This window comes from Telopea speciosissima, chromosome 1 (genome assembly GCF_018873765.1).
Source record: "Telopea speciosissima isolate NSW1024214 ecotype Mountain lineage chromosome 1, Tspe_v1, whole genome shotgun sequence".
NCBI lineage: Eukaryota > Viridiplantae > Streptophyta > Magnoliopsida > Proteales > Proteaceae > Telopea > Telopea speciosissima.
Genome location: NC_057916.1, coordinates 56,575,022 through 56,593,018, shown reverse-complemented (window position 1 = coordinate 56,593,018; position 17,997 = coordinate 56,575,022). Strand labels below are relative to the sequence as shown.

Here is a 17,997-nt window from a genome sequence, read left to right as displayed (position 1 = left end):
CGCATCAAATCTGACGGACAACAACACCCCCCCGCCACCCTGTCTCTCTTTCTCTTCTATGTTCCTTCTAGGGTCATACACACATTTTGAAGATTCCTGCAACACTAGGTTAATGACGATCCTTAGCCCAAAATTCCCCAGCCTCTCCCCTAATTAAAGTAAAGTGGAGAGGATTTAGGAAACTGAAGGGACATTCACGAGAATGAATATATACCTGATTCTTCTGTTCTCTCTTTTCCTGAAAGGTGGACTACATCTGCCTATACAGTAGTAAAAGACAGCAAAATTTTCACCTCCACAAACCCTTGCTGCTAGATATGTTACAGTGAATCACACTAATGTATTTTCACTTGGCGAAGTAACTACCCAACAATTGTATTAGCAACAAAGTTATAAGGGCAAACCCCCAAACGAATGGTTTGTCTTTTGAAGATTTTAAATTGCATATACCCCATTACAGATCTAAAAAAATCCAAAGTTAGAAGCTGAAAACTGCTTCTTTGCTGTCTGAAGACTTATAAGTGTACTAATTCATCCCATGCTTATGGACTCCTTGGAAACATTATAGGAACTGAATCATTGCCTGTTCATAATTTAATGTTTTAATAAGCTAGTGGAGAACTAGCATGTTTATCATCAAACCAGTTTTTGTGGAACAAAGACCAACATAAACTTAAAAAAAAAAAAAAACAAAACAAAACAAAAAAAATAAGTTGCATAGGACAAGGAAATTTTTCTAATTTTCTTCAAATTAGAAACCTAGAAACACAATTCCAGCAGAAATTAATAAAAGAAAATTTAACCACTAAAGTAATCATTGAAGAATTAAAAAAAAAAAAAAAATTTTAACAGATTTAGCATACATTACAAACCATAGTTGTCAAGGCGTCGCCTAGGCGGCGCTTAGGCGTCCTGGCGGTATTTCAAGGGCTAGGCAGTGCTATGCTTTCCATGAGTCACGGATGGCGGACGCTCTGACCATATAGGCGTCGCCAAGGTGGTCAAAGCGGCGCCTTGGTGCGCCTTATGGTCAGAGCGTCCGCCATCCATGACTAATGGTTATTTTATTTTTATTTTTTCATGTTCTTTTTTTTATTCTTTTTGCTTGCTTTTTATTGGTTTGTGTATAAAGAGTCTAATGTACGCTGCTACATGGGATTATTTAGTTTTTTAAAACTAAATACTTAAAAGTTAAAAATCTATCTAAAAGTAGAAATGAAAAAGTGAAAACCTAAATTTACTCTAATAGTCTAACGACTCCTCTCTAAAGCCTTCGTCTCCTGCAACTCTTCGTCTCCTGTAACTCTTCGAGTCTTCATCTCCTCCAGTTCCGGCAAGTAGCAACATCAACTCGAGTCTTCATCTTCTCTAGTTCAGGCAAGCGGCAACAAAGACTCGATTCATCTTCTCTTCTAGTTCCGGTAAGTCTCTAGTCTCTACTCCCCTACTCTTCTTCTTCTTCTACTTCTCTTATCTCTGTAACTCTGTTTTCCCTTTTTTGTTTTTTTTTTTTTTTAAATTTTAACAACTGCTGGCTGCTACTGCTTCCCTCAACACAACATCTCTACTCTTCCGGTTCCACTTCCGCCAACTGAAACTTGACTCTTCCGGCAAGGTAAGCCCCTAGTTCCCTACTCTTCTTCTCTGTTTGAGTGTTTTGCCTGCTGCTCTGTTTTTTTAACGCCTGCTACTGTGTCGAATAAATCCCTACTCTTCTTCTCTGTTTGAGTGTTTTGCATGGTAACTTCTATAGTTCTATGCTTCTTCTTCTCTGTAGAGTGTAGTAGTGTAGTGTGTAACGGTAACTTCTTCTCTGTATTTTTTTTTTTAAAGTCTGTAACTTCTATGCTTCTTCTGCAGTTCTGCTACTTCTTCTATGCTTCTTCTGCTTCTTCTTCTCTGCTGCTTTTATTTTTTTTGGCTTGGTAATGGTATTATAGTAACTTGGTTAACTGCTGCCTGCTGCTTCTCTGTAACGCTCTAACTGCTGCTGCTTCTTCTCTTTTTTTTTTTTATTGGTTAACTGCTTACTACTGTTTCTTCTTCTTCTCTGTAGTACTAGGTACTAACAGTCTAACACTTGCTGCTGCTTCTCTGTTTTGATGTTCTCTTTGTAATGGATAATACCTGAATCACTAAAATAGATAGTTAGATACTAGAAATCTAGAATATTAGATACTGATGTAGCTTCCCTGCTTCACTATTGAGTGTTTTTTTTTGGGTGGGGGGGGGGGGGGAAGGGGGAGAAAACTAACACTAGACCGCCTTTACCGCTTAAGATCCACTTAGGCGGCCGCTCTACCACCTAAGCGCTTAGACAGGCCTCCACCGCCTTGGACCGCCATGCCGCCATGACAACTATGTTACAAACATGGATGCACATAATTTATAAACCAGAGAGAGAGAGAGAGAGAGAGAGAGAGAGAGAGAGAGAAAGAGAAAGAACAGACCTGAGGAATTATGTGCTGCATTGCCCAATCTGGGCCAAATTCTTCCGCAAGACGCTTCAAGTTATTAGCAGCAGCATCACGAATCGAGTAAACCTGGTACACATATAGACAGGGTAAATAACTCGAAAATATTACACAGCCAGGATCTTCTGTCACTCTTACATCAGCACTGCCCAACTATTAGGAAAAAGAAATGAAAGGTGACAACTATTAAAAAGAATAAGAGTGGAGGACACACACACACAGAAGGCTTTTTGTTGGTTAAAGAATAAGGCAGAGTCAATCATCATACTTATTTCATCATATCATCCCAATTACTTACTAGGCAATGAAAAATATTGACGAACCTTATCTTCCAACCACTGCATGCAAAGAGCACCAAGCTTATCATCAAAAAACCCCACACCCAACTGACTTGCCAATAAAGGTATGTACTCTATTATTGCAAGGCGAACCCTCCAATGTCTATCCTCAGCAAGCTCAACAATGGCTGGTAGCAATGATTGGGATAACAGATCAATTCCAATCACCTGAAAGGAAAGCTCCCATTAAAACTATTGAAAAAAATGAAAAAATTAAAAGCAATTAAACTTTTTTTGGGGGTAGGAAAAAGAAATCAAACTCAGTGTCATCAACACATCTAGTATACAACGCTTGGGGGAGTGGAAGGCACCTAGAAAAGTTTAAATGAGCAGTACTATACTTGATGAAATGATTAAACACTTGATGATTGTTGGAGGTCAGCACTGGGTACGCCTTTTTTTATGATTGTTGGAGGTCGGCATTACTTTTAGGGAACAAAAAGAGCATCATAGACATAATATAAGCCAATGTTCAAACCAACTGAAGGCTGAAAAATTCTGTTACAGCAGTCAACAGTCTGTCATCCAAACAGTGGTCCAAAACGGAAAAGTAAACATGTAAGCAGTTGTACAAATGGTCTGGTTGCTTTGTTGAATGGGAGCACTTTGAGTCCAAGTCAAGTGACACACCCATTTCATTGATAATTTGCAGGTTTCATTCAACAATAGCACTTAAAATCCAATCAGACTTGAACAGTCCAAGAAATCCAACCATTCAATGTGGGTAAGATATGGGTGACAGAATCTAAGTTACCCAAATGTTGACTTTGACACCTGTTATGAGAACTTTATAGGTTTCTGTAGAAGCAGAACATTTGGTATCAGCAATCAACTGACCACCAAGGAAAAAAGGTCGTTTAACACAGCTAAAGTTTGAAATTAAGTCTCCTTGTCATTTGTCAAGCACATTCCAGTTATAAAACACTTAAAGCAATACAAAGTCCCAATCTTTCAAACAGGAAAAAAAAAATTAAAGAAACCACAACTGCCCCCACCCCCACCCCCCAAAAAAATCCCCAACGACATGAACTCCATGGCCCCAGCCACCCATCTCAGCCCATCCTCATAAAAGGTCTCTGAAGGACAAGATCAGCATACCTAACCCCATCCCATGAGATATAAGACATCCAGACCTGTCAACTCCTTAAACTCATATGCATCCAAGACACAATTCGGGAAGATAACCCTCCTCACTGAATGCCAGCCTAGCCACTTGTATGTCTCTTCTCATTTCTCAATAGGAATATGGGAAAGCTCAATCACCATACCGTTTACAAATTTGAGTTTTGTCAATAAATGAGATTGTTAAAAGTTGTACCCCACGGCACAATTTTAACTGTACGATGTCACTGGGTGTACACAATTAAGTACAATATAGACGGTTCGGTTATTTTCTCTCGACAGACATGGACCCTGGTGGATTTACCTCCAAGTAAGGATCTTGTACAGTGTCGTTGGGTGTACACAATTAAGTACAATCCAGATGGTTAAGTTGAATGGCCTTAGGCCTGTTTGGTTGCAAAGGGTTTTACTCAGACATATGGTGTGGACTATTTTGAGACCTCTCATGTTGCTCATCTAAATTCAGTCTGGGTTCTTTCCAAGTAGATATGAGTTTGGACTGGCCTCTATCAACTGGATATCAAGAATGCATTTTATATGATCTACAGGAGGAAGCGTATATGGAGCAACCTCCAGGGTATGTTTCTCAAGGGGAGAATTCTCACCGAGTTTGCAAGTTAAACAAGACCATCTATGGTTTGAAACAATCATCTCGAGCCTGTTTTGACAAATTCAACTCGATTGTTACCAAGTGCTGTTTTTCACAATGTTATTCTGATCATTCTGTGTTTGTTCGCCGTCGAGGTTCTAAAATGGTTGTGTTGATTGTTTATGTTCATGACATTATTAATCTGGTGATAATTCATCAGGGATTGTAGAGGTAAATCTGATCTCCATCAGCATTTTCAGATGAAAGATTTGTGCTCCCTCAGTGATGCAGGGCATCCACCAGCCAATAGGCCAGCACGCCTATTCTCCAAAAAAGTATTTGCGCAGGCCCAAGCCCAGCCCATTAATCTCGGCCTAGGCTGGCCAGGGCACTCCAAGTCCCTGCAGTTCTGATTATGTGCATCCAGTGGCCTTGCTAGGAAGCCACTAGGATATCTCTTTAGTTCTCCTAATTCTAGTGCTTAAATTTTTGTTTTCCAAGGCATGTTTATGAGCCTTTTCTTATTCCTAGGACTATTAATTAGTCTTTTCAGTTTTCTAAGTAGTAGTCTAGAATCTAGTGCTAAGTTTTAATTCTGACTTAGGTCTTTTCAAATTGACTTCTTGGGAATTACTTTTGTCTTGGAATCCCAAGAGTCCCTTTAACGTAATTTGTGGTTTCAAGACGGATTTAGCCTCCACATTTGGGTTATATAAAGAGAAACCGTGGGAGCCTCTCTTGGCAACCATGAATTGAAAACAAATTGCTCTCTTTGAGAATTTTTGCTTGTGAGACTCAAGTTGGATCAAGGTGGGACTCCGACGGTTGGGCAACTAATGGGCCTCTAGGCTGCCGCCTATATATCTTCATCTTCAACTATCGGCATCCTCATCATCTCCACCATCCATTCCCTGCAGCCACCCCTCCATCAACCCCCATCATACCTACCCATAACTCACTCAAACCAGATCCAGATTGGAACCCTCTTCCAAATTTGATATTGGCTTGCTTACTCTCTCGGGTTTGCATCATTTTGGTATCAGAGCATGGCTGGCCTTTTATATTACTTCACTGATTCATTAAAAGTCTCGACTAAACAAGTGTTGGCCATTGAGCAACGTCAACCCTTCAGCTCATTTATGTCCGGCAGTTCTTGTTTTGCACCTCAGAAGTTGAAAACTGAAGTTCCTTACTTGGCTGGAGAAAGGGACTCATACCGACTCCTTGATTGGTTAAATTCTGTGGAGGACCATTTTAACTAGAGTGGCTTGACAGAGGCATGAAAGCTTCAATTTGAGCACTCACGACTGGCCGGTGAAGCTCTAGATTGGTGGAGATACATTGAACACAAGCTTAAAGTTCGAAGATGCAAGCCTAGTACTTGGAAAGACATGAAGCGTGAATTGGAAGCCAAGTATTTACCAGAACATTTCAAACAAGATCTCACTCCTCAACAAGATTACCACCACAAAACATTTAAAGCTGAAGAGAATTTCCAGCGGCCATATGTGAAGTTCAGTTCGCCAGTGAGAAAATATTGGCAGTTTAACACTACCAATGTTCCGATGAAGGCTGAACTCAAAGTTACAAAGTTACATTGCCAAAGGAAGTTGATAGAACACCAATCAAAGAAAATGAACCTGAGAACAAGGAAGAAATCATTCGACTGCATCGACAAAGGAAGATGAAACAACATAGTCAATGAAGCGGAGCCTGAAGCCAAGGAAGAAAATCCAGCACTTAGCAATGACAAGGAAGAGACGGTGTTTGAAGGTTCTACTGTAGAGGTCTACACTAAAGAGGTTAAAACAACGGACGATAATGTCGTGATTCATGAACTCGACAATACAGTTGAGTTGGAGGTTGACACAAAAGTTCCAGAGGACTCTTTGGAAACATCCTTAAAACTGAGATTGATCCAGATCATAAGCCTCTTCTAGATTCGATCACGGCTTGCTTACCCTCTCGGGTTTGCACCACTCAGCCATTTTCTTGGAATTGAAGTAATACGAAGCATTTTCAAATGAAAGATTTGGGCTCCGTTAACTATTTTCTTAAATTTATGTTGCATGTTAGGGTAAGAACTGCGGGGGGATAGGGCAGTGAATTTCCAATTACAATTGGATTACATCAAGGATCAACTTTAAGCCCATATTTGTTTGCGCTAATCATAAATGAGTTGACTAGAGATATTCAAGATCAGATCCCTTGGTGTATGCTTTTTGTTGGGTATATTGTTTTGGTGGATGAAACAAAAGCAGGGATAAATGCCAAGTTGGAATTATGGAGATCAACTTAGGAATCAAAAATTTTAAGATACGTAAAACAAAAACAGAATATATGGTGTAACTTTAGTAATAATTAGTAATAATAGGACTGAAAGTAAGGTGGTGAAAATTGATGATAAGAAGGTGCCATAAAGTGAAAATTTTAGGTACCTAAGTTAAATTATAAATAAAGGAGAAATAGAAGATGATGGTGCACAAAGAATTAAAATAGAATGCATAAAGTAGAAGGGTGCATCCACAGTGTTGTAAGATTGACGTATTCCTTTAAAACTCAAAGGAAAATTTTGTAGGATAGTTATACTATCAGTAATGATGTATGGAGATGAATGCTGCATAGTGAAGAAAACATATAGATAAACTTAGTGTAGCTGAAATGAGGATGTTGAGATGGATGAGTGGTAAAACCAGAAAGGATAAAATAAGGAATGAACAAATTACAGCTAATTTAGGAGTAGCTCCGATAGATGATAATTCGCAAGAAAGTCGTGTGACGTGGTATGGATATGTGCAATTGCTCCACCTTCAAATGCTCCAGTTAATGGGTGATTTGATTCAAATTGAAGGAGCCAAAAAAGCCAGGGGTAGGCCTAAAATGACTCTAGGAGCGGTGAGGAAAGACATGCATGGTGGCTTAGGACTAGTAAAAAGGATGGCTTTGAATGGAACTGATTGGAGGACAAGGATCTATGTAGCCGACCCCATTTAGTTGGGATAAGGCTGGGTTGAGTTGATTTGTATTAGGCTAGATTTTGGATAAAGGGGTATTTAGGTCCGCAGTGGCGGGAGCCTTGTGCACTGGGTTTGCTCTTTTTTTTTTTTTACTCTCTTTATTTTCATACGAATTTTCTAATAATTTATTGGGAGAGGGATGGGTATGCTAGCACCCTATGTCTAACTCTCTCTTCCCCACTTTGAAATGACTCCCTTACCCCTCAAAGGGAGGAAAAGAGAGATACACACATGGGGTGCTAGTATACGGTACATCGCTAGCATACCCAGCCTTTTCCCTAATTTATCATTCTGTTTTCATGTTTTTTAGGATAGAATCATGTATATTTAGTTTTATTTACATTTTAATAATTTTTGTTTGCATTAATGTGTAAGGATTAGTTTATTTTCCTTCATTATCATGTTTAGGGATTTTATTGAATAGAATAGCACTGTTGTAAATTATATTCATGTGATATTAAATTATTTATTTTCTGCTTTACAGACACACAGTATCTTAGGTTATTTTATTTTATATTAATATGTTGTATAATGTTAATTGATTAAGTTAGATTATGTGTACTAAACTTTGTCTTGTAGCACAAACGTTGTGGTATGTTCTCATATAGTCATATTCCCTTCTTTTCATATTTTGTTTAGTTCTGAGAATAATACATGGAAAGTCTTCAATGACTAAAGGACTTTAATAAAAAAAAAGTGGGGAAGTGTTGGGATCATTTTGAAATCTTTCCAAATTCCAACAAGTCCAAGATTGCTTAAATCTGATTTATATTGAAGGAGTTATGTACTGGTCAAACTTAATTTGGTGTGCACGAATGCTATCAAAATCGCTCTGAATGAAAATATTTTTTTGAGCATCAAAACAAATGAACATTTTACCGCACTTTTGGTTTTTAGCAATGTTTTAAGATATTAAGATTTATGGAATTTTTAGATTTGACAAAAACCCCAGCATTAGAAAGTTGAAAACTGCACCTACTGCCGCAAATCCAATTTTTGTTCTTGAACTGGAGGGTTGACTTTATATCTTTTTGGAATTTGATTTTTTAACTATTTTTATTGGATTCAAAATAGGGAGTATTTGCTTATTTAAGAATAATTTCTTAAGTTACTTAAATGATATTAGGCATAAATAAGTGTCTGTCCTGGTTTCCGGCATAAGTATCTGTCCTGGTTTCCCACTAAGTGAAACTCTTATTTGAACTTTGATTTTTCAAAAACTGATAGTGTCATTGTGTTTAAATGGCCCAAAATAGACTATACACCAACCTTCATAACCAAACTAGGTCTAAAACTCACCGAAACCAGCCATTGAATTGAAAAAAAAAAAAAATACCCCAACTCTCTATTTGGCCAGCTTGTAACCTGTACTTGAGACAAGTTTTAGTTCTTTGATTGTATCATATTGTATTGGAAAGACGCAAGATACACTAAATATACGAACGGAAATGATCAATAAATGCATGGATGTGCTTATGATACTAAAAAACAATTTTGAAGTATAAAACACCCTATTATGCAATATGTATATCTGTTTGATGCAAAGATTTGAGTAGTTGTCACCTAATCTAGTGATGTATAACAAAAAAAAAAAAAAAAAAAAAAAAAAAAGAAGGTAAGAAAAAATGAGATCTGCAACTTTACTAATTTTTTGCCCAAATCCTTCTGAGTTTCCAAGGCCTTCAGTTGCTCTCAGTTTTGTATTTCATTCATGGTTTCTGCTTTGCAAGTTTAAATGAGGCCTATCAAGAGTATCTTACCTGTATTGAACCATATCGGACTTTATCGGTCCCGTACTGACCCATATCAAACTATATTGATCCTGTATCGAGCTTTATCGAAGATATCAGTTTGGCAAATTTTTTTGAAAAAGTATTGTATCGATACCCATAGAAACCGTTACGCCTTGAACCACTCAACCATATGATACGATACTTACTGATACGTAAAACCCTGCCCTAATCCACCAACTAAGGCATTCAACTCACTAAGTGACGAAAGACTCAGCAGACAAAAACACGAACTGAAATTTGGGATTCACAACCTCAATGATGTAGATCACAAGTCCATATGTACCTGCAGGAACAAGCCCCAAAACCAGCCCAGCAAGGTTGTGAAATTCGACTGTTGTGAGAGGCAGCCTGGTCTGATGATGTGGCAAGTTTTTGTTGGTTCGATGGAGCATCACCTAAGGCAGCCCCAGCCCAGAGAGAAACATGAAGAAGATAAGAGATCAAGACAAATTTTTTTTTTTTTTTTTAAAAGTTATTGTTCATGTGAACAGTAGCCCGAGTTACTGTTCACGTGAATACTGATTTGGGGGCAGATATGGACAAGTTGGTAGAGATTGAATGCAACTTAGAAGACTTCTAGGAGACTTTCTAATTTATTTAGTTTCTATTTTAGTGTCCTTCCTATTGTTTTAGAAGGTTGATATATAAAGCTTTCGTAGTTTCTAATTCTAGTTAGTTTCTATTTTCAATAAGTTGCCATTGTCACTAGTTGCTAGGTTTAGGAGTTTCTATTTCCTACTTTCTATTATCAGTTAGTTTCTATTTTAGGAAGTTTCTAATTTCTACCTTCTATTTTGTAAGCTTGCTTAAGCTATTAATAGGCCCCCCATTGTAAGGAAGGATCAGAATTGAATAATAGAATTTTGAGGCCATGCTTGTCTTCGGTTATGAGAACATGCCCTGTTCAACAGCTGGGATAGCTGTGCGTGAGAGACTCAAGGCTGAGAAAGCCCATCCCCCTACCCCCCTTCTTCTATCTTCTCTTCTCCTCCTTTCCCTGTTCGATATACACTGCTGTGCTGTCTCTGTGACTGCAATAAACTATTGTGAAGATACCCTCTGAAGACCAAATTCAATTCCCAATCATCTTCAAGGTTTGCTGCTGTTGCACACCATTAATACATCCTTATCATGTTGATCCTGGCTGCAATCGATCTCTCACTGGTTTCTCCCTGGTTCGACGACTTTTGCATTACTCAAATGAACAAGCAAACTTGTGATTCCGGCTGCTGCAATAGTGATCAATCATCTCCCTCCCGCACTGTGATAGCTTCATCCTCTCATTCAATCATTCCCCTCTCTCCCCCGTCTATCCGTGTAGTAAGTTAAATATTGATCATTGGCTGATACACAGCTCAAGGTTGGGCTTCTAACGGCTGCAAAAAGAGGGGGTTTCACTCCCCCTTTTCCAACCCCTCCCCCCTCCCAAAAAAAATAAAGGCTTGGGATCCCAAAAAAAAGGCTTTGCTGAACACCACCACCACTCCCCCCACTTATCTCTTTTGACCACCCCTGGTTTCTTTACCTCCACTTGACCCCCGCTCCTGCTCACAACTATTTGGGCAATTAAAGAATTTTGAAACACTTTACAAAAGAATACAGCCACATGTCAGTTGATGATTCAACAGCATCTTGCACCTACATCCCGTGTCTAGCATAAGCTTTTATGTCATGGGCAATAACACTTATATGCTCAATCTGAGGGTTTTTTCTCCCCCCACTCTCAACCCTTCAATATCCTATTCAGTTGAATCTACAGAAGAGCAAGACCAACATAGTCTTTTTGACATTTTCAAGTGCTTGCTGCAAAAATATAATTTCTGCCCTTCTTTAAGAATTTGAGTCAGATACAAAGGTCAAAGGGAAATTGTCGTCTCGTTATGGTTGGTTACATGAAAAAGACCTTTCTGACAATAAGATTTTCCCCCAAAGCAACAACTGGAACAAAGACAATTTATAGATATATAGAATCTCCCACCCACCCACCCCCAACAACCAAAGAAAAAGAGTAAAAGAAAACACCCCAAAGTAATGCTGATATAGAAATTCATCCAAAGGAAAAATAAGTATCTGGATTCGGGAGTTCTTGCACACTTATCTGACATCTGTTAATGTATGGCCTTGATAATCTGTTCCTATTTCCCCCCAACTTATTTGTCCCAGATAGATCTTTTTATCCCCCACCCCCGGGTTTGTATATTTCTCTTCATAAAGGAAAGAATCAAAATAAACTTCTGATCTGTCACTAACAAGCTAAATTAATTAAAAGCATTAATCAGATAAGAGTTCGAAGAATGACAAACCTGATTCACTTGATCAAGCTTGCTAATAATATTAAGTCGGACATCAGGGAATTCATCTTTTAGAAGGGATAGAAAAATCGGAAGAAGTTGCTCAATTGTTGCATCCTGCATTAGCCATCAAGCAGTAGTTAACTATAGATTTAAAGGATCTTGCAAGCAAGGAAAACTAATTAGAAAAGGCAAAACTATATCTATACTGGCCCACAGAGAGGATTTCTAAGCGGGCCACCTATTTTGCCATGTGGAGGGGCGATATGGCAATTCTGACAGTTGGATATCTAGGAAATGGTCCAAATTCACTACATATCAAATTCGAGAATCAATTCAATCGAACACCCCCTATGCATGTCCATTCATCCCTGTACCCATTTCCTTGTGTGCACCCTCCTTGTAGTCCTTAATGTTTTTCAATACTTGATTTTGCCACTTGGCCAACTCTAATTGGACTGAAAGTATAAAACTTCACATTTGAGTAGGGGATCCAGGGGTCCACCTGTACAAAAAATTACAGCCCGGTCTAACCTGTCACGAGGCATAACCAAGGCCCACTTGGAGGACCCTCTCCAGAACAGCCCACCTAGAAATCCCACTCTGATTAGAAAAAATACTCTTTTATAATATAAAAGTGTAACAAGTTTGGGCCGTCTCACATTTATTTCCCCGCCTAAAAAAAGAGGGAAAAAAACTTTTACAATGTAATAGAAATTGGAAGATCACTCAAACACTTGTAGATTAACACCCTAGCAATACTTTGACATGCATCATACTTTATAGGAAGAACAAAGAACACTTTAAACCATGTTTAAAATCCATGCAAAATAAAGAAAACTTTAAAAGAATGTATAAAGGCTAAATGGTGAGAGAAACTGTCACAAGAAGAATTGCAATAAACACATAAAATATTAAATTCAAGCATGATAGACCCATGCAACATAAAGGAGGATGTGAACATTACACTCAACTATGAGGAGTGTGATAATAGCAACTCCCCCACCCCCTTCTTTCTTTCCACAGCCCCGCAATCAGTAAAAGATGTACAAAATGAATAAAGCCAGAGTCCAACTAAGCAGAGGCAAGCCTCCCCTGTCCAAACCAAACTGCCCACGGGGCCCCCCAAAAAACCAACAAAAACTAACAAGAGACAAACCAAGACCACCATGATACAACGGTAATATGCCCGAGTAGAGTTTGGAGAGCCTTAAGCAAAATGACAATCAAGAACGTTACGACAAATATAAGAAATTAAGGGAGGGGATCACATATATATATATACACACCAATAAACACAGCCATCTTATTCTTAATTATGCTGGGAGTAAAAACGTGCAACCATGGATAACATCTTACCTTTCCTAAAACAGGTGCCATTCCCATTATCACTGAAGCTAAAGCAGACCGAACATGCTGGGAAGAATCTGATGAGAGTTCCTATAAAATATGTAATGAAGTTATGAGACAGATAAGAAATTTACACCCATATAACAAGATAAACTTTGAACACCAAAGGAAGAAGAACAAAATGTAAGAATGCATGTGCACCTTCACACAAGGAAGGATATGTTGAATTGCTAGCTGGGGATTCAATATTCGGCAGAACTTGGTTACTTTTCCTGCAGCTGCAATACGTACTTCAGCCTCATTATCTCGAAGTAGCCGCACATATGCAGGAACCAGGTCCGACCTTAAACAATACAAAAATCAACATCACATAAAGCTTTGATAAAACCCATGGTAAACCATGGTGCCATATGGACATTAAGGAAAAAAGTAGAAGAAAATGGAAATTTAGGAATAGATTAAAAGACATGTGAGAAATAATGAACCAGTTCAAGATTTCCTTATCAATCCATGATTTGAGTGTAAAATTACAGAAGAAAACCACATAAAAAAATGCACAGTTGACCCAGATACAACAGAAAAATGATAACTCTTCGTTAACAAGGTTAAAGTTACCTGGTAGGCTCAGGCCCCACAGCTTCACAAAGTTCATACAACTGATTAGCTACCATGTATCGCACTCGCCAAGACTTATCCTATTCAGGGAAAAAAATGCACATCTAAGATATGAATCATCAAAAGCCATATAACTCAGAAGTCAGAGAAATTCACAGTTATAAGTGATTCCCAATTAGTAACTGAATCAACTAAGTAAATCCGGTGCTGAAGAATATTTTAGTGAAAATGGAACCTAAAAAACAACCCTAGTTCTCCCATACATGAGTTTGTTCAAAGGAGAGACCATTTCTCCCCAGACAAAGACGTCGAAAGGTAAAATCTTCATCATGTATACAAATACAGTACAAACATAATTACAATTGCATGTGCATGTGCAAGAACTAAAACATTGATCACCAGTCAACAATAAAGGTGACACAAAAATAGCCAGGCCAATTTATCATAACATTCACACTGTTTACTAGAACCAACGTACAATATCAGAAACACCAGCCATTCTCAAAGTTGACTGACCTAACATTTTTTACCTTGTATTGCATGAAAATAAATCTTTACAGAGCAGCAGACTTAAAATGACGTGAAGAAAAAGATAACTTCCACAAAGAAATACCATTTAAGACTACACTCCCATAAACATCATATCACCTCTGAGAATTCCCAGTAACCAAGTAACTCGTTGCCAACATAACACACTGAAAACTAAAGATTAGAAGAATAAACAGCAACAATTATACAAGTAATTTGACTCCCACCAACAGAAATTTGCATAATAACTATGAGTAAGGACAAATACAATTTCTAAAGAAAAGTCATCCCATGTCAGACATGGAATTTCATTGAAATAATGAAACGAAATCCTACGCGAAACACAAGGAAGTCCAGATATCGACAAAATTTTGAGCATTCGCCCCCTTTTGCCTGAAAGCCCAGAACTGCTAAAACACCTCACATTTTGCAACTGAATCAAGGGTTGGTGATCAACTGTGGAACATCACTTCAACATTTGGGGGGATTTGAAGCATAGTATAGCCATATTTCCCACATATAGGACTGTTGCGATGGACTTTGAGAGATATTCAGGCAGAGTATGACATGGCCGTCATATGCCATAGGATTCGAAGCCAAACTACCACATTGGTTTTTTTTCCAATCTAATGATTCAAACATGTGTAAACATGTTTAAATAGGCAATCTTTGAAGTATCAAAGCAAAATTCCAGGTTTTGGCCACTGAAATGGACCCATTTTTGGTGGGATTTCGACCATTTCGCTAAAAATTTTCAGTTTCAGTGGGTGGGGTTCAAAATCCCACCTGAAATTCAAAATTTAAAACATTGCATGAAACAGAAGCCATCTTTCTCTAATCTCATCGTTGAAGAAAGGCTTTATTGAACTCAACCTCATAAATCCTTACAGAATACACCCAACACAGTAAATGTTCTACTCCAAGAAATTGCAAGGAAACTTCCTCAGTAGTGGAGAGACAAACAAAATTACTACATTTATTCCATGACATATTTCATAATTAGGAAAAAGGAAATGACAAAATATTATGCCCCAGCAAGCCAGAAAAAAGAATAAAAAGGCATACACAAGAAGTGCACCTGAGAGAAATTAACAATGACAGGAAGGATGTGAGAAACACAGTCCTCGGGTTCCAACAACTTTCCAAGTGCTGCACATCCCTCAACAGCCAAAAGTCTAACAGAATCTTGATCTGAAATGAATCAGAATTGTTATGTACTTTTAGCTTACTAGAAAAGACAAGCAACATATTTTCAAAAAAATTAAATAGTATAACTGGGCATGCCAAATTAATTCCACTTACTTTCCAATGGCTTCTCGTTATGCATAAAAATCAAAAAAGAATTTCAAAATTTTAACATAGTAAGACTCCAAGTGCCCATCTCAAGCACCAATACACCAAAAAAGTTAATTATCACAATGATGACAAAGAAAAAGACAAATAGTGATCTTTCACTTGACCTCCTATACATTTCAAACATCTAGCTGGACCAGCTCTAATTGTAATAGTTAGGTGAGCCACAGAGATACAGCACTGGATCTAACCTTATGCATAACTCATCACCTTACAGGATGGTACATACACACCTCCACACCTTGCATACTTGTAAACATCTTTTTGTTATGGGTAAATGATACCTAGAGTACCTAATGTTTTGACAAATTATAAGTTAGATACCTGACGTTTAATATATTGCGTTTGGAATACCTAAACTGGATTATAATTAATCGATTACCTAATTTTTTTTCTCTATTTTCAATTTTACCCCTGTAAATAATTATTTTATAATCTTAACTTAAAAACTTAGCTGACCCACATCGCAAACCCACAAACCCCTCTCCTTCTTTCTCTTTTCTTTCTTCTTCCTGCTGCTACCCAACGGCCCTCACCCCCTTGCTGCAACCCAACCCAATCAGACCTGCCCCTAACCCCTGCTTCCCACCACCCCACCCACCCCCTGTTGCGATTTCAGCCCCGATGTGACCCAAACTGCCGCACTCCCTATTGTTGCCGCCTGCTAATGGGGAAGGAAAATGTAAAAAGCAGATGGCATTGGCACTTTACCCATTTGGTATTGAAAATCGAAAGTCTAAGAAGCAATTTTGAATTTATTTGATATTAATTTAAGTTCGATGGTTACCTTCCTCCGTCAATAGGGTCCCCCCTCTCTAATCTCTGTATATAAGTGGTCATCTGCTCTTTCACCTCCTCACTAGTCACAATGACATCACAGTTTTATTTGCAGTTCTGCACGTAGAAATTTGAGCAGAGCAACTCTTGATCCCGCTTCAGGAGAGGGAGAGAAGGCACCACCCCTTTGGACTGTGCTTGCCGTGAGTGAGAAGGAGAAGAAGAGAAGGGAAGAGAGACGCAACGATGGCAGAGCATGATGACGATGGTGATGAACAGTGGAAGCTTTACACCAAGTACTCATTCGGGGCAGCAGTCCAAAGAGGGGGAGAGTGCAGGCCGGTAAAGTGATAGGATTGGCTCATTCTTTCACTTCCCTCTTCTCTCACAACTCGCAACCACATCAATAGAGGTGCTGGTGAAGGTGTTGAGTCTCCTCTGTTGAACCTTGAATGGTGTGTGTGGGAGTCTAACATATCACTAACAAAGTGACGAAGTACTAACGAGTGAGGAATGAGTGGATTTTGAGAAAGAACAGAGGAAAACAGGGGGTTGGGGTTGGGGTGGGGTTGGGGAGGGAAGCAAAGGGTGGGGGAGACGGGGAGGGTGGGGCATGGTGGTGGGTTGAGTTGCAGCAGGGGTGGGTGCCGGTGGGATTGCTGGAGGAAGAAGAAGATGAAGAGGATGAAGAGGAGGGAATGGTAGTGTGTGTCCCATTAGGTTTTTATAAATAAAAAATATAAAAAATTAGTTATAAGGGTAAAATTGGAAATAGAAAAAAATTGGGTAATAGATTAATTATAATCCGATTTAGGTATCCCAAACGCAATATATGAAGCATCGGATATCTAACTTATAATTTATGAAAACATTAGGTACCTTGGGTGTCATTTACCCTTTTGTTATTAACATGGTTTTGTTGCCACCAACAAAAACATGGCAGCAGAGGTAAACTAACATATTTGTTTTCTCTATTTCATACCAAAGCCACCTTCGTAGAGTTCACATAATAACATAGCATCTGGCAAGAAACTCTATTTCTTTCCCTCTTTATGCAATTCCTGTACTCATAGACCCTTTTCTATTTATTTTCCCTTCTTCTATTCTTTCTGGCTGGTGAATAAGATCCCAATAGCATTGATAAGCGTCAAGTATAATCCACAAAATGTCTAGTTTACTCACTGCAACATATCATGTGGTTTAAAGTAATTTGTGAAGGAACCAAAACCTTGATTAAAAGACATAAACGAGTGAAGATGCAAAAAGAATGATATCAGCATACAATGTACTTATTGGCATTAAACTTGAATTAGAAGATTATCAAAAGTTAAATTCTGCATACCATCCTGAGTCAAATCCTCAAATATTGACATGATATCAGTCTTCAGATGGGCTGGCTCAACAGTAGCAGCAAACTTTCCCAGGTTTGATGCAGCAGATCTCCTCACCATTGGCATGTCATCTTGACATAATTGGCTGTATATTTGCCGTAATTCTGTCTTTAACATCTCAGGGGCACTTGGGTAAGCAATATGAAACAGTCCGCATGAAGAAACCCGAGCTGTAAACCACTCACCAGATGCCAGTCTCTGAAGGAAGGAAATTAAAACATGTTAACAGAAAGCAAAAGCATAAACATCAAGGTATGCGGAAGGGGAGGAAAACCTTTTTCTTTTTCTGCCTTTTGTCCATGAGGAAGTCAGAGCTTAAAAGGGGAAAGAAACCATTGTTCCAGTTCAAGCAGCAATAA

At 38.5% G+C, this 17,997-nt stretch overlaps 1 protein-coding gene across 3 annotated transcripts in view; it reads right to left on the bottom strand.

The window, feature by feature from the left end:
• LOC122670110 (serine/threonine-protein phosphatase 2A 65 kDa regulatory subunit A beta isoform-like) overlaps positions 1 to 17,997 on the bottom strand; it is a 56,648-nt gene that overhangs the window by 16,036 nt on the left and 22,615 nt on the right. For all 3 annotated transcript variants that reach the window (XM_043867079.1, XM_043867086.1, XM_043867093.1), the window contains 8 exons: positions 17,590 to 17,836; positions 15,196 to 15,308; positions 13,590 to 13,669; positions 13,176 to 13,317; positions 12,984 to 13,064; positions 11,637 to 11,741; positions 2,798 to 2,980; positions 2,451 to 2,543 (listed from right to left, as the gene is read on the bottom strand). In XM_043867079.1, coding sequence (XP_043723014.1) covers positions 2,451 to 2,543; positions 2,798 to 2,980; positions 11,637 to 11,741; positions 12,984 to 13,064; positions 13,176 to 13,317; positions 13,590 to 13,669; positions 15,196 to 15,308; positions 17,590 to 17,836 — 1,044 coding nt within the window. The remainder of the gene's footprint in view (positions 1 to 2,450; positions 2,544 to 2,797; positions 2,981 to 11,636; positions 11,742 to 12,983; positions 13,065 to 13,175; positions 13,318 to 13,589; positions 13,670 to 15,195; positions 15,309 to 17,589; positions 17,837 to 17,997) is intronic.